The sequence below is a fragment of the Hemicordylus capensis genome, chromosome 2 (assembly GCF_027244095.1).
Source record: "Hemicordylus capensis ecotype Gifberg chromosome 2, rHemCap1.1.pri, whole genome shotgun sequence".
In the NCBI taxonomy this organism is placed as follows: domain Eukaryota; kingdom Metazoa; phylum Chordata; class Lepidosauria; order Squamata; family Cordylidae; genus Hemicordylus; species Hemicordylus capensis.
This window is the reverse complement of record NC_069658.1, coordinates 111,793,678-111,819,844: the sequence shown is the minus strand read 5'-3', so window position 1 is coordinate 111,819,844 and position 26,167 is coordinate 111,793,678. Positions and strand designations below refer to the sequence as shown.

The window sequence follows — 26,167 nt, the reverse complement described above, 5'->3', positions numbered from 1 at the left end:
CCTTGTGGCACCCCAAAGGCCAAAGGCCAAGGGGCTGAGCAGGCATCCCCCAGCACCACCTTCTGAGTATGACCCCCTAGGTAGGAACGGAGCCACCGTATAACCGTGCCCCCAAGTCCCAGCCCAGGAAGGCGTCCCAGGAGGATACCATGGTCAATGGTATCAAAAGCAGCCGAGAGGTCCAGGAGGATCAACAGAGTCACACTCCCTCTGTCTATCTCCCAGCGTAGGTCATCCATTAGGGCGACCAAGGCAGTTTCAGTCCCATATCCAGGTCAGAAGCCAGACTGGAAAGGATCTAAGTAATCAGATTCATCCAGGGCTGCCTGGAGCTGAGATGCCACAACGCTCTCCAACACCTTGCCCAAGAAGGTAAGATTTGAAACTGGTCGAAAGTCATTTAAGTCATCTGGGTCCAATGAGGGCTTTTTAAGGAGGGGCCTAATGAATGCCTCCTTCAGGCAAGGGGGGACCACCCCCTGCTCTAAAGAAGCATTCACCACCCCCGCCACCCAGTCCCTCCCTACAAGCCTTCACCAACCATGAAAGGCAAGGATCGAGGACACACGAGGTAGGTCTCAACCTTCCAAGCAACCTGTCCACCTCCTCAGGCAACACAGTCTGAAACCATCCGATATAACAAAACCAGATGGTGTGTCGGCAACATCCAGTTCTGGTGCTACAAAAATCTTGGCATCCAAGTCAGAACAAATATGAGCGATTTTATCTGCAAGATGTAAAGCAAATCAGTCACAGTGGTCTGCCGAGTGTTCTATTTGATGGTTTTGGGGGTCCTCACCTAGGAAGCCCCGAACCACTCGAAAAAGCTCCACTGGACAACAATGAGCCGACACAATGGTGGCAGAAAAGTAGGATTTCTTTGCCGCCATCACTGCCATAGAGTAGGCCCTAATATGGGCTCCAGCCCGTGTTCGGTCACATTCATTCCAAGTTTTCCTCCAACGACACTCTAGCCATCTACCAGTCTGCTTCATGGTCCACAACTCACGCATATACCAGGGAGTCGCTTGGGCTCGGCGGGTCGGGAGAGGGAGCCTAGGCATGACTGTGTCAATCACCCGACCCATCCCCTCATACCAAAGGGAGACCAGGGAGTCAACAGGATCGTCCACTCTCTCAGCAGGGAACTCCCCCAGAGCTGTCAGGAATACATCAGGATACATAAGCCTCCAGGGGTGGACCATCCTAACTGGTCCCCCACCCTTGCAGAGGTGTTGTGGGTCCACCCTCAGTTCAATCTTCACCAGATAGTGATCCATCCATGATAATGGCATTGAGGCCTCCTGGACTATCCAAGGAGCATCACTGTCCACCACTGACCCAAAAACCAAGTCAAGCGTATGGCCTGCCACATGTGTGGGACCAGAAATCAATTGAGATGAGACAAGCCCATGGTCATTACGGAGGACATGAAGTCCCGAGCCGCACCAGACAAGGCGGCATCAGCATGGATGTTAAAGTCCTCCCAAACTAACAGCCGTGGGGTCCTCAACGCCACATCTGAGACCACCTCAAGCAGCTCAGACAGGGAGACTGTGGGGTGGGCGGTATACCAACAGAATCACAACTTTGTCTCACGATCCAATCACTACATGCAGGGACTTGAACTGATCAGAAAGGCGGACAGTGCATCTGGTGAGGGGAATGGTCTCCAGATAAACTAGGGCAACCCCACCTCCCCACCCACCCCGCCTTGGCTGATGCAGCACCCAGAAACTCGGTGAGCACAACTGGGAGAGATTTACATCACCCCTCTCATCCAACCAGGTCTCCGTAATGCATGCCAGGTCTGCATGCTCATCCAGAATAATCTCCTGGATGACTGTGGATTTTCCATTTATGGACCTGGCATTTAGTAGCACCAGCTTCAGGCAAGGTGGATTGCCCTGGGAGAGTTACTGGGGTTTCCTTGGATAGGAGAAGGACAAGAGAGCGTGATGGCTTTGATATAGCCAGTGCACCTTCCCCTTACCTGGCACGTCCTACTCCTACTGCCATATTGCCCTCTGCCAAGGACTACCTCAGTCAGAAGGGCCTCCTCCAAAGTAATATGCCCCCACAAACACATTGTGAAGACAAACTATAAAAACTCCCTCTTATTAAAACAGGGCAATGCTCTAGCTATTCTGGTAGGTTCTATGCAGCTGTTAAAGTGAAGAAACGGAGGAGGAGGAGGAAGAGGAAGAGTCCAGGAGGGTATGGGGGCGGGGGACTGTTGTAAACCGCCCCATCCAGAGGCTCTGATATGTGTGTATATAGAGCATGCATGCTTGTAGAGAACATATACACAGCATAGTGCCTGTTTCTAAATATGCTTTACCTTGCCCCAGTCTCGCTGGCTGTCTGTGCAGGCAGATGGCATCTTTGCTTTCTTTTTACTCTGCTTGAGCTTTTCCCCAGCTTTTACAACTTCGTTAGAATCATTTTTACAGGAAGGGCAGTACCTAAAAAGATGTATACATTTTAAATTAACAATCCCTGCATGAAAAATGAGTCAGAAGGGCGCTGATGAGTTGATATGAAACGTTTTGTAAGCATATGAATCTGCACCACAGCCCCTTATAGCATTGCAAGTCTTGACTTCTCCTGCATTGTCTTTTGTTTATTCCCTGCTGCCTTTCTTTGTTCCTGTTCCTTTTTGTACTTTCTTGCACATTTGCAAATAATAGCATTAACATATTAAATAATCAGGGTTGTATACTTTCACTATTATGAGAAAGTGTTGTTCAGTGATATTTCCAGTGGTAAGAGGGGCTTCACTGTCCATTAACTGTCCCCTTCCTACAACTAGCAGAAGCAGAATAAATTCTGCATAAATCACTTAATCTGTACAATTTGTGAAGTAGAAAGAAGTTATGCTCTCTTGCCAAAGAATTTCAGTTATCTTAGTATAGGACACTGATTGCTTTTAACACAGAATACACAGAGTCTTGGGAATAAGGGTCAAGACATAAGACAATGAATCTGCTACTTGGAATCTTGTTTACTTGCAAGCAGATATACTCCCAGATAGGAGCACCAACACTTCAAAAAACAAGATGGGGTGTTTAACAGTGGCTAAATCTACTTGCAAACAGGCATCTCAGCCTACTGTTTCAAACAGCAAACAATACTCCTCATAATCTGATATATAATCCCCCATACCTACCGGTAGTTAGGCCAGAGCTGAATAATTAAACCTAGCACCTTTAGATAGATACAACCTTCTAGAACAATTCAGCAACAGTGAGAATGAACAGTGTTTTTCACTCAACAATAAAGAAGATCCTTGAGCTAGTCTATGATACTATACATTGAACTAGATTCATGATACTATGTTGACTAAGCTGGAATTAATGACACTGCTTTGATTGATTGATTGATTTCTATACCACCCTTCCAAAAATGGCTCAAGGCGGTTTACACAGAGGAATAATAAATAAATAAAGATAGATCCCTGTACTCAAAGGGCTCACAATCTAAAAAGAAACATAAGATAGACACCAATAACAGTCACTGGAGGTACTGTGCTGGGGGTGGATCAGGCCAGTAACTCTCCCCCTGCTCAATAAAGAGAATCACCACATTAAAAGGTGCCTCTTTGCCAAGTTAGCAGGGGTTTGGATGATTCTAACATAATCAATGATAACGTCTCTATTAGAGAGTAACTGCTAGCATGTTTTTCTGTGACATTTCATGGATGATAAAGAAAACTACAAGTTGCTTACCTGTAACTTTGATTCTTCTAGTGGTCATCTGTCCCTTTACACAAATGGGCTATGCCTCTGTGCAGAGACCTCATCAAAACCTAACAAGCTCAATTCTCCTGCATTGGGCGAGACCCTGCCCCCAACCACTATATGCGGCTGCACCACTCCTCATCCCCTCAGTCACAGAGTCAAGCTTCAGTAGACCTGTGGGGAGGATGGGAGGGCATGTAAAATGACAGATGACCACTAGAAGAACCAAAGTTACAGGTAAGCAACCTGTAGTTCTTCAACATGGTCTCTGTCTTTTACACAAATAGGCACATAACAGGCTAGCACCCAAGGAGGAGGGAAGAAACAGAAGCAATATATAACCTGCCAGAAGTATTTATTTCAGAAACAGATACATCAACCAAAAATTGACTGCAAGACACTCCTGCCAAATACAGCATCGTTCCGTGCCCTGGCATCAATAGCATAATGACGGATAAATGAGTGGGGCGAAGCCCAGGTAGCTGCCTGACAGATAGCGTCCAATGGGACCGCACAATCAAAGGCGACAGAGGCCGCCACGGACCTGAGTACGCCTTAACGGTTGCAGGCAACTGCTTATGAGCCAGTTGATAGCAAAGCTCAATTGTGGAAACTATCCCTCTAGACATGGCTTGGGCTGAAACCTGGAGACCATTACGTGGCCCATCATAAAGAACAAACAGGGAAGGTGTTTTCCTCCACTCAGCAGACCTCTGAACATAGAAGGATAACGCCCTTCTAACGTCCAAACGATGCAACCTTCGCTCAGCATCCAAGGAAGGGTTCTGTGGGGAAAACAGGTAAAGTGAGTGGGGACGAACAGTGAAACATAGAGACCACTTTAGGAAGAAATTGGACATCCAGTCTGAATACAACCTTGTCCTTGAGGAAATGAAGGTATGGCTGATCAACCCTCAGGGCCCGCAGCTCACTTACCCTCCTAGCGGAGATAACGGCCACCAGAAAGGTGACCTTCCCGGTCAAGAGACGGGGTTCAATTGAAGCCAAAGGCTCAAAAGGGGGCCGTAACAAACCGGCCAAAACCACAGATAGATCCCAGGCTGCTGACATGACAAGATCGTCCGGAAAAACATGGGACAAACCCTTCAGAAAACTCTTAACCACCTGGTCTTTGAACCATGAAGCCCGAGTCGTCAGAGAATGTGCCACAATGGCAGCCAAATATATCTTAAGGGACGAAAGCTTTAAACCAGATTCCTTAAAGGGCAGCAGATATGTACATATATTTTGTACAGAAGAATTAATCATGTCAAACTCATGTAAAGAAGCAAAGGAACAGAAACAAGTTCACTTGTGATCATAGGACTTCTGCGTGGACTGCTTCCTGGCTGCGACCAAAACTTGAGTCTCAGTGGGAAGTCGGCAGGACCTTCCAGGACATCAGATGAAGGGGCAGAACATCTTCTGGACCGCGACAGCAGGTCCAGAAGGGCGGGAAGGTGCAGTCAATCCACCACCAGCCGTCTCAGAGCTGGAAACCAAGGCCTCCTGGTTCACGATGGGGCTAATCAGGATGGCCTTGGCCTGATCCACCCTCAGTTTGCGCAGCATCCTTGGAATGAGAAGAAATGGGAGAAAGGGGTATAGTAGAGGGCCCATCCGAGATAGGATGAAGGCATCGCCTAGAGAGCCCTCACCTTCCCCTCCCCTGGAGCAATACAGGGCACAATGAGCATTGTCCCAGGAACCAAGAAGTCCAGAGTTGGGACTCCCCATCTTACAAATAAGTCTTTGAGAACATGTTGGTCCAAGGCCCACTCGTGGGGGACCACCGTCATCCTGCTCAAGGTGTCCACCTGAACATTCAGGGAACCTTGTATATAGACTGTTTGAGGCAACACCGCATGTGCCACGCACCAATGCCAAAGGTCCAGAGACAGGAACAAAAGGTTCCTCGAAGACGTGCCACCCTGTCAACTGAAGTAGGCCTTTGCCGTCGTATTGTCCATTTGTATCGTCACCAAGCAACCCCCAATCACAGGCAAGAACCCTTTGAAAACATTGAAAATGGCTAATAGCTCCAAATAACTGATGTGGTGGGTCCTCCCCCTGGGGGACCAATGTCTGCTCAGGCGAAACCCTTCCAGGTATGCTCCCAAACTGCGTTCTGATGCATCAGTCATAATCACCCACCGTGATCGGGGAGCCTGGAAGGGGGCACCGACGCTCAGATATTGAAACTCGGCCCACCATGCCGCAGTCTCTCTCACCCAGTGAGGGGGCGTATGTTCCAAATGGCTCGGGTCCCAAAGGGGATTTAATACGCCCAGGAACTACCTTTGGATAATGCACATTCGAAGGCGCGCTTGAGGCAGCACCTAAAAAGTGGCTGCCATATGCCCCAATAGGCGCTGTACCAAGCACATAGTCTGTGGGCCTCTGGCCAAGAAAGTTACAGCCAGTCTCCTGAGAGTAGGTATGTGGGCGTCCGGAAGGAAGACCTTTTCCAAGGTCATATTGATTATCAGCCCTATGAACTGTATCCTGTGGGTCTGTTCCAACTGATATTGCTTGAAATTTATTTGGAAACCCAGAACCTGCAAAGTATCCAAAACCATCTCGAGGGCATCCAGGACTGCCTGTCTGGTACTCGCCAGGATGAGCCAATCGTCCAAATATGGCAGTACCTGCAACCCTCGCTCCTGCAAGAAAGCCACCACTGGGGGGCCAGACATTTTGTGAAAACCCTTGGCGCCATCATGAGACCAAATGGCAAGGCTTTTGAATTGATAGGGAATCCCCCTGATCTGGAAGCACAGGAAGTGTCGATGCTAAGGACATATCGAGATAAGCATCCTTCAAGTCCAGGGAGACCATCCACATGTCTTTTTCTAGGATGGTCATAATGGTCGGTACCAATAGCATCCGGAAACGTTTGTACACCAGGTGCCTGTTCAGGGCCCTGAGGTCCAGGATAGGACGCCAACTGCCGTCCGGTTTCGGCATGATAAAGTACCAGGAATAGAAACCAGGACTCTCTGGATTGACGACTCTCTCAATTGCAACCTTTGACAGGAGAGCGGCGACCTCCTGAGCCAACTCCTGAGTGCACGGAGTATTTATGACCTTGGACACAGGCAGAGTCTGGCAGAACTTGAGGGCGTAGCCCAAATGTATGATTGTAAGGACCCTCTGGTCCATAGTCATTCTGCCCGAGCTTGCCGAAAATGGAGCTAGGCGGGTCTGGAAGCACCCCAAGTCATTGCTTCTTTTGGAAGGTGTTCGGATGCTGTTTCTGGAATCCAGGCTTACTAGGCTGAGGGCCTGATTTGTATCTCAATTGGAACTTACTGCCACGAAAGGGAGTGTGTCAACTGTTTGCTCTGCAAAGAGGACAGAGGCCTTCAAAGGGCAGATTTTCAAGCCTAACATGGGCCTCATAGTTCAGTCCAGATGACCGCAGCCAAGCATGTCGCCTGACTGCCACGGACGTGGCCATCACTTTGGCCATGCACTCCATTGAGTGCCTAGAGCTCTTGTTTGGCTACCTGAATAGCCTGGCGTAGGAGCACTTTAGCTGGATCCCGCTTGTCCTGCAGTAGGAGGTCAAAAAATGGGCCCACTTTCTCCCACAGAAAGTCATTATAACAGGCATTATAGGCTTGATAGTTGGCCACCCTCAAGTGTAGAGCTGAGGCTGAATAAAGCCTTCTCCCAAAGGAGTCCAATTTTCTGCCCTCCTTGTCACATGGTGATGACTGGCTAAGACCCCTGGTTCTTTGCAGAGATGCCTCAATGACTATCAAATTAGAGGTGGGATGATGCTTCAGGAAGGCCGTATCATCCTGTAGTTGCACCCTATAAAAATTCTTCAGGCGCCTATTAGGCTGAGAAAGAGTCGCTGGCTTTTTCCAATGACCCCGCATGACCCTCAACAATGCCGAGTTGAGGGGTAAAGCGGCCGATACCTTGGCCTCCGCATCGATAAGGCTAAACAACGGGTCCAGTTCCCCTTTCAGTTGCATACTGAGGCTCACGCCTAAGGCTGAAGCTATGCAAGCCACACACAGAGTACTGTTTAAGGTCCTCCGTCAGGGAAACAGGCTTTGAGTCCGACTGCACGTCGAGCGGGGACGACCCTCAAGAAACACTTTCAGATTCCTGAGAGCTAGCATCACTTTCACAGTCCAACTTGGGAGGAGCCAAAGAGTCCTGGGCCAAGGGCGTTGAACCCATAGGGGAGCCTGGTTTGCTTCCCGGGTTGTTCGGAACCGAAGCAGGAAGTTCTGCTGGCAGGTCCTGGACAGGCAAAGCAACCTGTTGTAGTACGGGCGCAGAAGAGGGTGGTTCACGTTGCTCCGTTTGATCCCGAGGGGAGCGTTGCAGTGACTGGGAATGCGGCCTCCCTTTCAAGTGCATGGGTGGCTCACGCCAACCCCGTACAGCTCCCGGTTTCCCATATGCAGGACCTTCTGGGTAACTAGGGCCATATCAGGGCCTAATGTAGTCAGAATAGTCCGATCAATAGTCCATTTGATATCGACCACAGGACCCAGAGTCATGGCGCCAAGCACAATAAGAAGGTTCAACCACACTCAAGGGAGAATGGCGCTCCTCCACACGGTATCAATCCGAATATGCGGGCTCACGACGTTCCCAGGCCCGATCATGTTTATAATCAGAGGAGTGCTCTTCCGAGTCCCAACGGGCACTTCAGTCCCTAAGAGGGATGTGCTCCTGGCGCCTCCGAGGGGGCGAACGATGCCTCGGCAGCCATGATGCATCTTCTGCGGGCTTTGCCAGGGAATAGGCCTCTTCTTCCGAGGAACCTTAGCCAGGCTCATCTGACACTACCGAGAGTTCTCTATCCAAACGAGCTCTATCAGGCACCAAGTCCAAGCAATTCTCAGCCAAGGAAAGCTAAGCCAAACCGAACCCGATGACTTCAGTGCAAGACGATACAAATCCACTTTAGACTTCTTGGTCGCTGGGGCCTCCAACGCAGGAACCGATTCGGCCTTCTTTTTCTTTGGTATGCGAGGAAGGTGTTGACCCCCCGGCAAATCACAACGCAACTTCAACTTCTTTTTTCTCTTTGGTATCAACACCAAGGGAATTGGAAGATTTTGGTACCACAGGAGCCGAACGCTTAGGGAGGCCTTCTGAGCAGACCAGCTCACTCAAAGCTGTCGAAGGATTAGCACTAAGAGGTGCTGAAACAGGTATTGGAGCCAGGTTTTCGACCTCCACAGGAGCAAATACCAAACACTCCGACTGTACCAATGAAGCCATTTTTACAAACGCTTCAAAGATAAGGCTTCCGAGTAATGGAGAGCCAGATACCACAGGGCTGCACGCAGGCGAGAAGGCCTGTTCTTGCAAGCCTGCTTCATAAACCTCTGACAATAAAGACAGGTCTCAACAATGTGGGATTCCCCCAGGCACAGGAGACAGTATGAGTATTGGGGGAAGGGATCTTAGATCCGCAACGGACACATTTTTTGAAGTTCATTGTGCCCGGCATAAACGCTGTAGGCCAGCCAGCCACCATGCTCCGTCCCAGCCGGGATTGGAGCTCTAAAGAAGGGATAACCTGCAAAAAACAAAACGCCAAGAAAAAAACGCTACTGTGCGAAAGAAATAAAGAAAATAGAAAGAAAGAGAATTGAAAGCAGGGAGGGGGAAAAACAAGGGGATAGATAGATCCTACTCGTCAAGCTGTAGACTCCACAATGCTTACTGAAGCACGAATGACAAAAGACTGAGGGGATGAGGAGTGGTGCAGCCCAAAGCAGGAGAACTGAGCTTGTTGGGTTCCGACGAGGTCTCTGCGCAGGCGCATAGCCCATTTGTGTAAAAGACAGAGACCACATCCAAGAAACAAATGTTACGTTTGTTACAGCATACATTTACTGGTATCATATACACAAGATATACTCCTACAACTCCTGTGCATACTCACAACTGCAACAGTGGATCACATTTCATCTGCAAGAATGCTGTGTGTGTGTGTGTGTGTGTGTGTGTGTGTGTGTGTGTGTGTGCAAAAGGGAAGACATCAGACCCCTTCTTCTTCAACCATGAAGAGCACATAGGATTAACTATCTATACTAAGTAATCTTGACGATATACCTGCACCGGCAACACCATTCACCATTCAGTTCCAAGTGAGTGAAGTATAACAATCTCCAAATTCCTTGTATTGTTGTATGCAAAAAGAATCTGCTTCCTTAAAAATTCTATCAATGCAAAGTTCCTTTGTTTTAAAAGGGCAAACTAACATATCACTTGGAATGTGATAAAATATGTAATGATCAGTTGAAACATCTATAACTCTGTATAACTGTTGTTCTGTTGTCTCCCAGCAATCCTACATAGTGAATAATTATAAATGAATCAGTTTTGCATTATTTACCAGTCCTCATCTTCTGGTATTTTGCTTAAAGGTGGATTCAGGCAGTATATGTGGTAAGCCATATTACACTCATCACAGAGAAGTTGCATGTGGGCATCCTGTTTCCCCCCACACAAATAGCAAGAGCAAAATCGACATTCTTTATCTGGGTCAGCTCTGCAATGTTTGCATTCAGGGCCACTCTTTCCTGCAAAGACAAATTAGATTAACTGATCTTCCCTATTATGGAGAGGTCTTAAAACATACCACATGTAAAGGTGGGTAAGTAAGCAAACAAATCTAGTTTTATATATTTTCAAGATACACTGTCTAATATTTAATCACCCAAGTGATGGATTATAGCAGAATATCTCTCAGATAAAGTTTAAGGACATTTGCCACAGAAGCAAAATGTGAAAAAAGCAAAACTTGTTTGAGTTGTTCCTAAACCCTGGATTCAGTTCAGTCCCCGCCATCCCTGCTGTAGATTACAAAACTCATACTTCAATCACAAGATTTGCTGTGTAGGAATGACAGAGTAAGAATGTAATAGAGTATGCCAAAAGCTGGCATGGACAAATACACAAATGTGAAATCCAATCATTTCCCCATGTAATCTCTCCTAATTTTACCACTCATGCATTCAACCACATTCACCAAGAAGGAAACAAGAAAATTCACCCTTCCCCCCCAACCCCCATGAATGGAAATTTGCACAAAAATAGAGGCTGACATCTTGACTAAGGCTGTGCATGCGCAGCAAGCATCATGCTCAGCAAGCTTTCCTGACTACTACAGCACTGATGCTAGCATTTGGGTGGTGGGGGGAAGCGGAGATGAATTTTGCCAATCTCTCCTTCCTTCAGAAGTGCCATACCTCACTCAAAAACAACGTTCCTAAGGGCTGCACTACCCTCAGGGACATATTTTCTGGTGGCACTGGGGAAGGGAGATCAGCGAAAATCATGCCTCCCGCACATGCAGTTGCCATAGCTGTATTAACGGCATGGGGCATCTCATCTAATCCACATGCTGTGTTAGTCAGGAAGTCGGACAGTATCCTGAACTGACAAGGAACTGGGCTTTAGTTTGCATTTAGATGAAGAAGACATGGCACTTTGAGAATATTTAGGTAAGCATCACAGGTCTTAGTGATCTCCAAATAATGTGTGTTTATATTCTAAATTCCCTCCTTACATCTAAGTTTTTAAAAAAGAACTTAAATTGCATCCAAACCAAAGAGCCAGAGTTGAGGAACCAATACTACAACCCTTTTAGCTATATAATAAATTATTTTCTGTCCAAGGCACAGGAAATGGCTCAGAAGTCAACAATAAGACAGACAAGTCAATTAGAAAGCCATTCACAGGTATCAAATCTCTGGACGTCTACATTGCTCTGAAGAGTGGAGATAGTGCCAATGCCACTTACACAGTCAAATAATCATTGAGCTCAACAATTAATAGATCTTTCTCAGTAACTGACTGTGCTTTTGGAACTCCCTAATATTGGCTATCTACCAGGTCTGGGAGCTTGGTGCATGCGGATGAGCAATTAAAACCTTTTAATTTAAGCAAGTACTTGATCTTTTAACTGTTTTAAGGAACTTGGGAATATAATTTCTGCTGCTGTTCTTGGACCTTGAGAAATAATTGTATGTTTCTGATATTTTGTATGCTCACAGAATTAAGATGTTATACCCAATTCTGAGACGTTTTGCTGACAAATGGATTACAAATTTTTAAAAGGGTATGACAGATGTGAACCAAGATTTACATGAGATCTACCACTGAATAGGCACATTTTCAGCTTGACAGCTGGCTAATCATGGTGTTTACTATTTCTAAATCAGTAACTTGGATATCATGGAATCACATAATTTTAGAGCTGGAAGGGACATTGAAGGTCTACTTGTCCAAACCGCTGCTCAATGCAGGAATCTATATATTTAGAATATATCAGATGCATCATTTGTAAAACATTTCAACATTTTAAGGAAAAGTCCAAGACAGCACTTGTGTTTTCTATTTGTGGTGATGGTGATTTAAAAAAACACAAAAACAAAATAAGGCAAACACACTGACTTCAGAGAAACACACACACCACTGTGCTGATCATGTACAAAATATTTCTTTGGTTTGGATCGGATCCACATCTTCTCTTGGGCAAGCAGAAAGGTATATTCGTTCATGCAAAGCGGCCTCCTCAATTACTCCCTTGCATTCCAGACCCCTGCACCCCATCCAATGCCATTCCAGAGCACCTTGTTAATGTCAAGAGTGGCTTTGGGGGAGGAACGGGGCGGGGGGAGGGTATGTTGCATGAATCAAGTTCCATTCACATGACTTAGGTTTAAGGTCTTGCTGATTAAAGGGTTAGACTCAATCACCGACTTGTTTGGTTAAGTAAACAGGACTTCACTTCTTGGATTGCTGCACTAAATCTTATATCTATGGTCAGAAACTGAACATGAAGAAGTTCCGTAAAAGGGAGCTGGATAACTGGTAAGTCAGAAAAGTTGGCTGACTGAGTAACTGACTGAAGGCTGAGATCTGAATATAGTAAAGCACTCAAGTTAATTGTAAAGTTTATTTCAAGGTAAGCTAGGAAGTGTGGGCACCCATCCAATCAACTACCTGAGACAGGTGTTTCCCAGCTACCTATAGGAGTATAAAAGGTGACATCACAAGTTCATTTTATGGGTCTTTTCAGCGCAAAAAGTATTAGTAGTCATATATGGCATCCCATGTAGTAACCTATATATATATAGGTCACTACAAGGTAAATTTATTTCCATGAACTGAAGTGTCCTCTGAAGTCCTGCATACTTCCATAATGATTCTTGAAATAAGCACATTAAAGATCATATGATTTGTGTAGCTCACTTAATATTACTGGAAAGAAAATATTATTAACTCCATAATTTGGTGTTTGTTTTTAAATTTGAGAACATTCATAAATTAGAATTTTAAAAATACAATGTAAAAATATGAAAACTCTCCTATGAATACAAAATGCCTACTTTTAAACTCGCCATCTGCAAATGTTAGTGGATATGCTCCTGGCTTTTCAATCTTGTAGATTTCATCTATAAAAAGGAGTTTGCAATCATTTATTGCATCTTCTGGGCCTCTGAAAATTAAAGCAGAAATTATTATAGCTCAGTTTATCTAACTACAATAGCAATATTGACCAACAGAACACAGATACATGCTACCGGTGCCAGCTTGAACTTTATAAATACAGTATAAGGTATATTTAATGTAAACAACAATGAAGCATAACTGATCAAAGGTTGTATTTTCAAACTAAACAAAATGCAGCTTTCAGGCTGTAATTCTGAAGCTATTTATTAGTGTTTAGTCCTAATAAAAATAAATTAGTGTTTGTTTATTAGTATTTATTAGTGTTTTAGTCCAAGTAAAAACAGCTTGCTCACCTGTAAGTTTTGATCTCTTGGTGGTGCGGTATCATTCACAATGTGGGCTCTGCACCTACTCAGTAGTCATCACGGAAAGATTCAACACCTCCTTGAAGTGCTCTAAAGCTCCATCCTTTGTGCTAAGGACAGGATCAACTGGTTTCCTCACCAGCAGGAAAAGATTATTTGGACCCTTAAGAAACCTCTTACAATCAGGGTGGAAGAAAATAGTCTCAGACCCTCCCTCCCCCGTCCGTATGCACTGCAGATAAAGCCAACATATATGGACTTTAATTGAGGAGTTAGAAAGGCTGGAATGTTTTAGGAAGGTAAGGTAGAGAAGGACTTGACATACAGATGTTGTAGACAGGTCAAATCCATTGGACTCTGCCTAAATTGTACAACAGTTTCCATTTGCAGCTATAATTGCATCTAGTGGACACCTTTCGTTCATGAAGGAGGAAGTTATCTAGAAGTTCAGCCTCCACGCAGTCGTATTCAGGGTCTAGAGGCTGAGGTGAAAGACCATGCTGCTGTTTTGGTACAGAAGATTGGGACACTGGTGGAGACAATAGTGGAACCTCTGAGACAGTTGCAAAAGGACACAGAGCCAAGGCTGTCTTGACCACCGTAGTGTATGAGTAGGATGCACTTTGTTTTGTGGAGCAGGATTTTGCTCAAGACCTTGCACAGAACCATTTTAAATGTTGTTTTCCAGGAACTGGGGACAACAAAGGAGCACACGCAACAGTGATTTGAAAGGAACTGAGAGACAAAGCACTCTGACACCAAAGATACTGAGCATGCTCTGCACGTGAAGGGCAGAGCTTCAGAGTGCTTTGAGTAGCTTGTGCATCCTTCTGCAGGGACTATTGCGCAGGTACAGAGCCCACATTGTGAAGGATACCGGACCACCACAAATATCTGATTTATACTACTGACAATTGCTTATTTGTTTTTTTTTTTTTAATTCTATACTATGTTTCCAAACACAACTCAAAGTTCATCCACAATGAAATTAATAATGATTTAACAAAAATGGAATTAAAATAAGATAAAACAGGAAAACAAAGGGTATAGATTGCACAATATAACAGCAGCAAAAAGAGATCAAACAGCAGCACAAGCACAATCTAACTGCATTTTGAATCAACTGTTATCATATTATTATTTTAAGCATGTATCAGCAGACATCAAATTAAGCAAGTGCTGGTGCAACAAACATGCAGTGCATGTTTCACAGGACAGGGAATTTTCATTTATCTTCGTTCCTCTAAAGCCAATTGATTCTCCAAAATGTGTCTCTGAGGGCGGCACAACCATCAGGGACATATTTTCAGGAGTTTCCACCTCAGAGGGGAAGGGGAGATTGTTGAAAATTGCTCCTCTCAAATGCATGTGCAGTGTCACCATATAAGAGTTCTGTTTGTCTGGATGTCAGCAGACATCCCTAACAATTAGCATTAAATGCTGAATTACAGATAAACATTTCTATCTTTCATTGATTTAAGTGAGATAATTGAAATTGCTAGAACTTAAAAGTGCTTTGTGTGTCATATATTCAAAAGCATGACAATACAAACTCTGATGTTAAAGTAATCCAATTTACTTTACTGGGCACAGTAAATTTGAAATTTTATTTACCAACCACTGAAACTTAGTATCATTTCTTATATTTACTGAGCTAGCCAAAGGATCAGGGATAAGCTGCCCAGCACAACATATGCACGATGACCTGAGCTGTGCAATTCTTCACCCTCAAAACCCAAGTATCTTGTGCAAAGTGAACCACTGCACATATGGGCCTTTGCATGGAGCACCTGCATCATATGTTGCATTACAGGCATAGCTGACAGGTGAAATACTTATGCACTCCCCCACATGAATTCCAGTGCTAGTTTACTGTTTGCACTTTTCTGTCCCATTGATTTCAACACTGAACTCAAAGGACTTAGCTCTATATACCCTATATATTCAGAAATATGAGAATACAAACAATCTTTCACATGGAGCACCTATGTCACTTGCTATATTATGAGCAAAGCAGACAGAGCAAACATCCTGTCACTCTTCCATCGGATGAGTTCCAGTGCTGGCCCAGGAAGGGTCTGAAGCAGCACTAGATTTTTAAAAGACTATTAACAGCATACCAGCAACTAGTGCAGTATAACAGCTCAAGGAGCCCTATTTAGCACAGCTATCTAGTAAAACTATTGTTTGTGAATACTTTTGGCACAACTGAGGTATTAAACTTTATAAAATATACCTAAATATTTTCACTGTTTAGAGGTTTTGCAAAATATAACAACACTGAGTTGGCTCTTAAGGACATCAAGCAAACCTGTAGCCCTTCCAACCCTCTCTTTCCTACAGCAGCCCTCACATTGCACCACTCCCTCAACATGCTCTTACAGGGCAAAGGACTCTTGGCAATGGCATGGGATATGACACAGGAGGGGGGATCCACATAAATTAGCAAACATGCAAACGGAAGTGCCTTCCAAGCAGCCCCTAGAATCCAACCCATTAATTTTAAAGAAAATCATTACTTGGCCTGTCCAGCAATTTAAGAGATAGTATTAACAGTCATAGTTTCTGCTAGCAAGTGGTTCCACTGAACAGTTCCAAAAATGCATTTCACAGACTCCACATAACCAGTCATGCCAATCTGAGCTTATAAAGAACAAAACAAAAACAGAGATTAGAAGTAGAAAAATACAGTAGTTTGGGGCAAAATGAGACATACAGCAGAGTCCTGGGTCTAAGAACCAAGGTGTCTGTGAAACATCTAAAAAGAGGTGCCAGGTGTGAGTGTGTATGTGCAAGCAGTTTGGAAGGGAGAAATGGTGAGCAAGATGATGGTACTAAACCTTTCTCCCATTCTCAGCTTCTCCCCTGCATTCCACTCCTCTAGCTACAGCAAATACATATATGAGTACCCTGACTGGGAAAGAGGGACTGAGGTCCCATATATCAGGATTTACAAAACTCCCACAGTCCATCAGCTTCTAGACTTTTTTCAGTATCACTAACAAACCACCTTGAGATTGTTTTAATGAAAGGCGGTATACAAATTTAACAATAAATAAATAAAATAAATGTTACTAAGCTTTGGCTTTATGGATACATCACCACAAATGGACTTTCACTGAAGGCTGTTGGAGAATAAAATGGTCTCAGGGTTATGAAGACCAATCTACTCTATCGTATTCCGAGACAACAAGTGTATCAAGTCTGTTGATGCAAGAGAATGAGATTGCTTAATGTTATGTCACTGCTGTCAGCTGTGTGAGTATGTTCGCATTCTCACGGCTTTTTCTGATTTGGTGGCAGGCTTCTTGATTTTCAGCTCATCAGCATTAACCCAAGTTTCCTCTTCCACCACAGCAAGGACAAAAAAGCTGCCAAAATGTTTCAGATGACAGGATTATAAGCACTGCTACAATAAGTTGAGTGAGGAGAAAAGGAAAAGCAAGGAAGTAATGAATTGCCTCAGCTCCCTGAAATAGTCTTGTTGCAGAGAGAACAAACCCTTCAAGCTGTGAGGACAGAACTGGGAGGGGCACACACTAAGCAGCCCAGCAACTAACATCCGTCCACTCCTAACAGAACATATCACAAAACCCAACGAATTATTGTGTGACAGCGCAGTTTCTCTTTCCTGGCTGCAATCTTGCCTAGCTCATTTTAAAGGCCTAAGCATGCTTCCTACTTCTCCAAGGCACAAATGCTAAACAAAAAAGGGAAGAGCATCATGAGGGGGGGGGGGAATTATGTAAGAGTAAAATGGTTTTGTATCTCCAAAAAAAGCAAGAAGGCTGCATAACACAAGCAAAAACAACAGTAATGTTGTTTGTGGTCAATTTTCCTTGAAGCATGGAAAGTCAGAGACAAGGGATCTTCTATACACAACCATATATCTCTACAGATTTACTGTATCTCCTTTCCTTTTTTCATAATTTAATTTTAAAAACAGATCTAAGAACAAAGCTAATTTCAGCACAAATTCACTCATAATCGAACGACTAAATCCAAAGGGTAGGGAATTCCATTAACTCAAATAAATGAAGACAATCTGCATTCTAAACACTAGTCAGGAGGAATAAGACTTAAACTCAGATTGTCAAGAGGATTACAGTTTTAAACCCTCTCGCAAGTGATCCATATTTAGACCAACGCTCACTACAAGCAACTAATTAATTTGGCAGTTGCCATAGTTACTGTCAAAGAACCTCCTCAAGGTCAGAAAGGAAATATTTGAGGCCAGAGGGTTGAAAATTTGAGGCCAAAAGGTTGAAATCAAGGAAATGTAAGATTAGTCCCTGTAGAAAGTATATTTGACATAATTATGACAGATACACCATTAATTTAATTTAATTTAATTTATATTTTAGCAGTAAAAGGCAACACCATTGTATGTAAAATGATACACCTTCACAGGAAAATAATACAGGTGAAACAAAACTGCACTGTTGATACTTCAGCAAAGTGAGAACTGAAGCGTAACAAGAGTTTAGCTTGTTTGTAGTTATTAGCTGACATGCAGACTAGCACTACACTGGTGAAGCATCCTAACATCCGGATTAATGCTGTACCATTGTGCAAGAAAGTCAGAGTGATTTTCAATTAACAAACCTTTCCTCAGAAGCCCCTGTGCAACCCGCATGGACATATTTTCAGGAAGCACAGAGAGCTTCAGAAGGAAGGGGAAATCATCAATAATCGTACCTCTCCAGTCATGTGACAACACAACTGTAGTCTTCATCTTAGGCACTGCTGCACCAGCACAGTGCTAGTCTGGATGTCAGCCATTGTATCCTAATTTGCTAAATACTCATTATCAGCATTCTACTGAAACCGAATTAACCAGATGCATGCCAAAAATTGTCTCTCAATTCTATGCTAATGTTAACTGAAGTGTATTCTTTCAGATTGTTACCTGGTAAAGAAATGGGACAGAATGATGCATATGTTTCAGAAATAAAATGCATATTCCTGTGCTTTCTGAAATAATGTACAGATTATGTTACATGTAGTCCTGACTCCTCTCATTTTTAAACTTCTGCACCTTTTGCATGCTCAAGCAAGCAAGAACATTTATACCACAAATAACACATGTATCAGACAAAACCAAAAACCAATAGATGGTGATGTATCCCCTAAATATTGGCTCCATTAATGTATTAATTTAAATAAAGAATATCCCAAGACATCTGAAAAATATTAACAAGTCAGTCCATGTGCCTTGGAACAAATGAAGTCATCTGCTTCCCTTTCAAAAGCATGGTGACTGTTACTCAGAATGGCATCTTCCAGGACATGTATAATAGAACAGTGCTCTTTTGAAATAGATCCGAAACCATTTTTGCAGCTATAAATATGGTCTACAACAGCCTGAAGCAACATGAATATCAGCTTTCATCACAATAACTGGAAGTCCATTTCTGGTGTATTTTAATTCTCAACAGAACACTGCTGGAGCAAATACAGTCCTCCTATTTTATTTCCTCTTCAATAAAAGAAGTATCTCACTCAAACGTACCCAATTGGACATCACTATCTGTACAACTGCAAACAAATAATATTGTTTGACATGTATTTTAGACAGTCCTACAAAATCATTCAGTTATGCTTGCCACTTCAGTAGTACACACCACACTCATGGAACTAAAGAAGTAACTGTTCCATAATTTTGTCAAAGTCAGGTATCCGACAATTCACCATTCCACAATACTGAGTATCTACTCAGTATTGTGGAATGGTGAATTGTCGGATACCTGACAATTCACTTTGCTTTCTTTATGCTTTGCTTTCTTTATGGCAGGAAGATAAAAAATGCTGGAATTCATAAGGCTAATTTCAGCAAAGATTAGCCTTTTCTCAAAGCATACCTTTAAGGTTTCCATTTATATTAACATCTCTGGAAACTGCTGTTACTAGCAACTATAAGATGAGGCAATAACAATTTGAAACAGGTCACTGTTTAAAGTAAGAGAGCTTTATAGAAGAAAATGTACAAAAATTAAACACAATGGGTCACATACTAAAGTTATGCACACTTAAGAATTTGCACAAGCAAGGGAAAAGGGCAGCTTTTGTTGACCCTCCCCTCCCAACACCCTAGAACATATTTTCAGGGGACAGCAAAGAAGTAGAGATTGGCAAACTGCCTCTCCCACTTTGCATATGTGAAACATCAGGATATTAGTATGTGAGCTGAATAAATGCTAACTACTGAAGCCTGCCTTTTTAAATGGGACATTTGGATGAACGAATTTTACCCATGGTTCAGCATATGAGTACCATGAGTTTTCTCACTGTCGGCTAACCTCAATCCTATGCACGGTTACACAGAAGTAGATCCCATTGAGTTCAGATGGACATGCCCTTAGTACACAAACAACCAATTCTCAGATTTCCATTTCAAAGAATAAATAATGCTACACCATTCTTATTGATCACATTGCTGCCCCAGCTGCTGTCCTTTGGCATTCACTGCCACTTTGACTTCTGATTCTTGCATTTCTTCAGCCACATTTCTCAGAAATGCAGTGATGGCTTTTCTACTAAATGTAACGTGCAGTGTGATATGTTTTTTATCTTCAAAGAAAGCTAGAGGGGGGAAATTTCAAGAATGCTAGCATCATCTAAAAGGGTAGGTATACATGTAGAGATCATACTAAAAGGGTAACAAAATTCTCATACACTTGCTTTTATGGTATCTGATGGTTCATTGCTCAAGAGTATAGAGTGCAATGCTCTTGTCTGTTACAGAATTAAAACTGTAGAGAATTTGAAGTGTCTGGAAGCCCTCATTCAGTGCAGCAGAAGCATATGATAGAATTGTTCAAAGTGTATCAGATAGAGCTGCATCTTACTTGCCCTGTTCCTGTACCCTTATGGGCACTCTGACACAAATTTAGCAGCTGAATTTTTTCCTAGCATGTAAGTAAGTGATGGGGGGGAAGTCTCACCTGCTTAATTTCTGGCTGTCAGGCAGCTGTCCAGGACAGGACCAATAAAGGCTGGCCTTCGGTCCTAACAATGTCTGGCCTTATCTCCTAAATTAAAATCCCTAAACAGTAATAAAAATTCAAAGGAAAGAAAGCAATCTCATTTCTTACCTTTTGAACAGTCAGTCTGCAGGTCCTTACACAAAGCAAAGAGAATGAAGTGAATAAGCCCACATGGAAACCCCAGAGATGTTGCAAAACATCTAAAACTACCCTTAGCTTTAAGAATGAGAACACAGGGTGTGAAACCAACATCAAATCAGCATAAAGCTACTGCCTGTAAAGTAACTATTTTGTGCAAAAAGATCTTTGACACAAGAAAAAAAACCTAGTTAAACCATCATCTGGGTTTGATTCATCGCTAGACTGAGCCAGTTATAGCTGTGAAGAACCCTGGGCAGAGGTTCACCTGATGGGAAGGATCCAGCAGCGTGGCAGCAAGAAAGAAGGCAGAAGTCTGTACAGAAGGTGAGAAAGGAAGAATGGGGGAGTGCAGTCACATTCACAGGTTTCCACATAACCCAGAAGCAGGTAAGAAGGAGAACCTGCCTCTATTGGGCATATTTATTTATTTAATCATATTTTTATACCGCCTGATATGTAAATCTCTAAAATCTCCATAATCTGGAGTAAAAGAAGTTGTGGTGGGGAGAGAGAAAGAGGGTAGAGTACAACCATTTCAAGCTATGCATCGATCTCGCTGACTAACTAGCAAGGATCTCTTTCTCGCTCTTTCATCCCAGCACTGCATGGTACTACTTTGCTTGAAGGAGGAGGATACCCAGGGCCCGAGCATTTCTTTTCCTCTGCTCTGGGGGCTAGTCTTTCTCCCAGGAAGATAACTTATTGACAGCAATCCACTCAATCAACATAATTTCCATCTAATTTTTTAAAAGACCAACTTTTTGCTAGAAACAAAAATTATATAATTCCAGAATCCAAAAAAATGTAGGAATGAAAAAAACACATTGGTTTTCCTTTTTCAAATCTGCTAGAAACTGAAATCCATGGTTGTGGTTGGTTGTTGTTATTTCCCCGCCGGGGGTGGGGGGCTGTGTGTGTGTGTGTGTGTGTGTGTGTGTGTGTGTGTGTGTGTGTGTGTGTGTTGCAAACAGGTTTTGAAATTAATCAGCAAAATCTTACCCCAGCAAAATTTTGGCATATACTTCTTTGTTAGTCCTTGAAATTTCCCTCAGAGAGGTAACTTCTGCATCAAACCAGAATCCTCTCTCTTCTGGACTCTCAACATTGTAGTTAACCATCACCACATCACCCACACGTAGTTCATTCCACTTCAAAACAGTTCTTGCTCGTGGTCGTAGATTTCGGACAGTCATTTCTACAATGCCACTCTCTGGATATCTTGAAGAAACAAGCAAAACAAAAGGAATGAAAACATCTACTCTTTTATAATAAACTGGATGGCAGCAAATACAAGATTCATATTTTAATAACAAGCACAGTTAATCAGCATTTTTCAATCAAACGATGGTTAAATTAAATTGTGATCAATGCTAGGCAAGTAAAATTAGTGGATTGATTTCCAAAGAAGACATAGGTCATAATCCAGGGAACCAGGCAACAAACAGTGGCTGACATCCTGTGTAATTTACTCAAGGAAATCCCACTGAAAATTAAAAGGATGAGTTAAAGACAACGCAAGCCTAATTTCACCTTTTAATTTTAATAGTACTTCCTTGAGTAAATCTAATCAGGATGTCAGCCAATGCATCCTAAGGCCTCATTCTCACAATCACGGTGATCCTGGTTAAAGAGTTATTTCCTTCATAGAGTTATTTCCCTCAAAGAATTAACCAGGATTGCTAAACCCTGTGAGGATGCAGATTTCTCAGGCAATCCTGGTCCATCTGATGAGGCTAAAAAGGGACTCGCTAATTCTGGATTGCCGTGATTATGAGAACGCAGCCTAAGCATGTTTATTCAAAAGTAAAGACCCATGAATTCAATAAGACTTCCTCCTTAGTAGTAGAGCTGCAGCCTCACTTTGCATAGCCAGTGAAACGCCATACAACTCTTGGCAAACTGCTTTTGAAATACTGGAGAGTTTCAAGGGCAATTTGCAATATGAGGAGGAAGTGTTGTCAAAAGACCCATTTTGCATGTGGAAGTCTATAGGCACACCTAGATCTCTATGTGCTGTGGCCATACTCCCACAGTTATATCACTGAACATGCATAAAAGGCTGCCTCACAGTGTGTCAGTCAGTTAGTTTGGGGGCCTTTCAATGTCTTGCTGAACAATAAAGATAATTCTGATAAATGACTTTATTTCAAATTGTCATCTGAGAAACCTCTAGGATCACTCTAATCCCAAATATATTTATGGAGTCCCAATAATTTCAATCAAAATATTTGAGAAATACTAATCCAAAGCTCCCTTGGGTGTATGGATTTGGTTGCATAGTTACCATTTAGAGAAGGCAGGGAAAAGTCTTCCCAAACTCCATATTTCAGACCACATGTGACTCCTTAGAAGAAACTGTCTAGTTATTATAAGCTATAAAAAAAAGTAACCACAACAGCTCTTTAAAATGCATGGTTCCCCCCCCCCCGCCAGTTTAATCTTGAGTGTATCTAAGAAGAGGATAAAGTACAATGTCTAGCTATGGAATCAGTACATTAGTAACTCATATCTGCTTTCAGTTGAAGACTCACGAACCAAGAAACCCTAAATAAAAAAATCAACTGTTTTTTTACACATACTGTACAAACAAGTTTCACTAGTGACTGCAGTAGAATACAATGTGCTCTCAAAAAAAAACACAACCCAACATTTCGTATCACTAAAATCTAGATTCACATGCTATTTAAAACAGGAATTAATCAGTAAGCACAAATTAGTCTAATTTCTTCAGTCTCGCAAAGTATCAAACACCACATCAAGACTTGGCAGTGAAACATGAGCATCTGTAGAAGGAGCACTAAAGTTGCATTGTTTATCTCTGAGTCAAGGTGTAAGACCAGCATGCAGGATCCAATCTATGTAAATATGAAATTTCACCACTAGAGATCTCTGGTTTGGGAATACTAGTATATATATGATGAACAGTATACATTCACCAAGGACATGTATCATACAAGAATGTAGACTTTACAGACTAGTTAAGAACTAACCCACATTAAGTACTTTGAAGATAAGATCCTAGGATTGCAAATGTGTACATTTTTCATGCTTGTTCAGGTTTTTAATAAACATGTTATTGAGTGGATAATGTTAATTAAGGAAATAGAGTTCAACATATCAATTACAGTTTTATGTGACACCGTTCGATCAAGTTCATCATACGAACTGCCAAGATCAAAAAGAAGGAAAAGAAGAGGCTAGTATTGCTGCTAGGGGTGAGTCCGAACCAGTCCGGCGGCCATTCTAAGGATAACGGGGCGCTGGAAACCAGCCGACCCCGCCCCCGCCCCCCGAGCAGATTTACATGCAAAGGTACCCATACCCCTGCCGCCGCCGCCGCCGCCACCCGCCCGCCAGCCAGCCCTCCCTCCCTCTCTCCCAGCTGCCCGCCCGCCCGCCCAAGTCCTTACCCAATGCTTTAGGAGAAAACGAGAGGAGCTACCGAACAGAGCTCCTCTTGTTAGGAAGGCCTCCAGCAGACTGAAGGCACTTTGCACGCGTGCACATGCGCGCGCCGCAAAGAATGCCGATCGCCGGAGGCCCGGTCTACCCACCGGGAAAAGTTCAAGTGCCATACATCGGTCCAGTTCAGGTGCCATGTTCCCACCTGAAAGTACACCTGCCCCATGGCAAAACTACACCTGTCCCACAGGAGATCCAAGTGCGGACCTAATATTCAATCGAGTATAAGAATATAAAATATAAGGTAAACCAAGACTGTGCAGAGAATTCAAAGGTTTTATCTGAGATATCAACTGTGCTATTCAGGCCTATGCATGCTGGACTTTATGCACATATGCTTCCCATCATGATGCCGACACCTGAAAGCAGGACAGGCACACTGGATGGACATGAAAGGAAAGTGTGATCTCAGTCCACAGCCAGAAGAATATAATCTGAAGCAGGACACTGGCAACTCATGGGTTTGGATAAATTAATGTAAACAGCATGTAACAAATACCAATCGAGTATCCAGAGGACCAATTAAATTGTTAATTGATCTCTTGATTCTGTATCAAAATCCTTCTACAGGAACAAAAGGTCTCCCAAGATGATGATGATTTATTTCCTTGGTGCTGTAAACTGCCCCTTGTGGGAGGGGGGGTGGGGCCCTATGGTCAAAAGAGAGAGATGCAGGAACAGACTTATAATTAGGGAGGATAAAACCTCTGTAGCAGAAACATGCTTGAAGGCTCAAAAGAATAAAAATTTGGAGACAGATGAAAGTTGGAGGAACATAGCAGCTCCCCACATTCATAGGTGACATTTGTCAAAAAGCTTCTCCATCTCTGTTTGCTTTTTAAAAGAACCTTAAGACACACCTGTCTTCTCAGGCTTTTAATAAAAAATAATTTTAAGCTGTTTAATTGTTTTTATTCTGTGAAAGTGTTTTAATTGGCTTTTTTTGTTTTAATATTGTAATTTGGATTGTGTACACTGACTAAAGATATATATCTCAGGCAGTATATAAATAGGATAGATAAATATACTTTTAACATATGGGTGTGGTGCCTATACCAGTTTAGAAAAAATGTCATCTGTAAAACAGCTCTAAGTGTAAAGTCAAATAAACTTGCAGTTGGGAGAGAGGAGAAGATTTCAAATCCCTTAGCCAGTAGCAGCCGGTGCAGGCGCCACCGCAGGGGTGGGGTGGGGTGGGGGAGAGGCACCCTTAAGAGTAAATTAGTCAATGCTTAAAGCTGCTCAAAAGTAGCACTGCGCCACCCAGCACCTCCTGTAAGGGGCGGGATCAGCTCTTCCACTCACCTGGCCTCCACACATGCATGGAGGCCATTTGCTAGCCACACAAACAGCCTCCGTCAGCTGAATGGTGGAGCCGATCCCCCACCACATCGGGTGCTGTGCGGCACGCCGCTGTTCGAACAGCTTTCAAGTGAAGAACAGCTTTCAGTAGAGGAAATAAGCACCTACTGATTTACTTTATTTTTTTATTTATTTATTTAACACATTTCTATACTGCCCAAAACGCAAGTCTCTGGGCAGTTTACAACATTTAATTTACATTTAATGTACTCTTAAAATTAAATCTAAATTAAATGTACCTCTCGCGCCCCGCCAGCACCTGCACCAGCCACTACTGCCTCTAACCATAGTCCAAAGCTTTAGAAACAAGACCTATGCTTGTGTCCTTCCCACTCCGACCTCACTCATGCATTTGGCTTAATGAATAACTTTCTGGGCTTTGGTAGCATAGTTTGCTGTCACATCTGAAGCAGCAAACTGGTTTGTACAAGCCTTCCAAACAAACCATGGTTTCTAACTCTGGTTTAGAAGGCTTCTGCAAACCACCATTTGTTGGTTCGGATGTAACACCAAACTATGGCTTGCCCCAAAATCATGCATCAAGCCAAGTGCACAAGGAGAGAAGGGAGAGGAAGGAGGAACCACAAGGCTTCTTTGCAGTCCTACAAAGCCATGGGAGGCGGGGGAAGCTAAGGAGACCCTGCTTCTCCTCCATGGGTTCACTCAATAC

The 26,167-nt window shown here is 43.2% G+C and overlaps 1 protein-coding gene across 9 annotated transcripts in view; it reads right to left on the bottom strand.

Annotated features, from left to right (window-relative positions):
* Positions 1–26,167, bottom strand: part of UHRF2 (ubiquitin like with PHD and ring finger domains 2) — a 120,079-nt gene that overhangs the window by 36,380 nt on the left and 57,532 nt on the right. For all 9 annotated transcript variants that reach the window (XM_053291936.1, XM_053291940.1, XM_053291937.1 and 6 more), the window contains 4 exons: positions 21,673–21,891; positions 13,118–13,227; positions 10,117–10,303; positions 2,342–2,465 (listed from right to left, as the gene is read on the bottom strand). In XM_053291936.1, the coding sequence (XP_053147911.1) occupies positions 2,342–2,465; positions 10,117–10,303; positions 13,118–13,227; positions 21,673–21,891 (640 nt within the window). The remainder of the gene's footprint in view (positions 1–2,341; positions 2,466–10,116; positions 10,304–13,117; positions 13,228–21,672; positions 21,892–26,167) is intronic.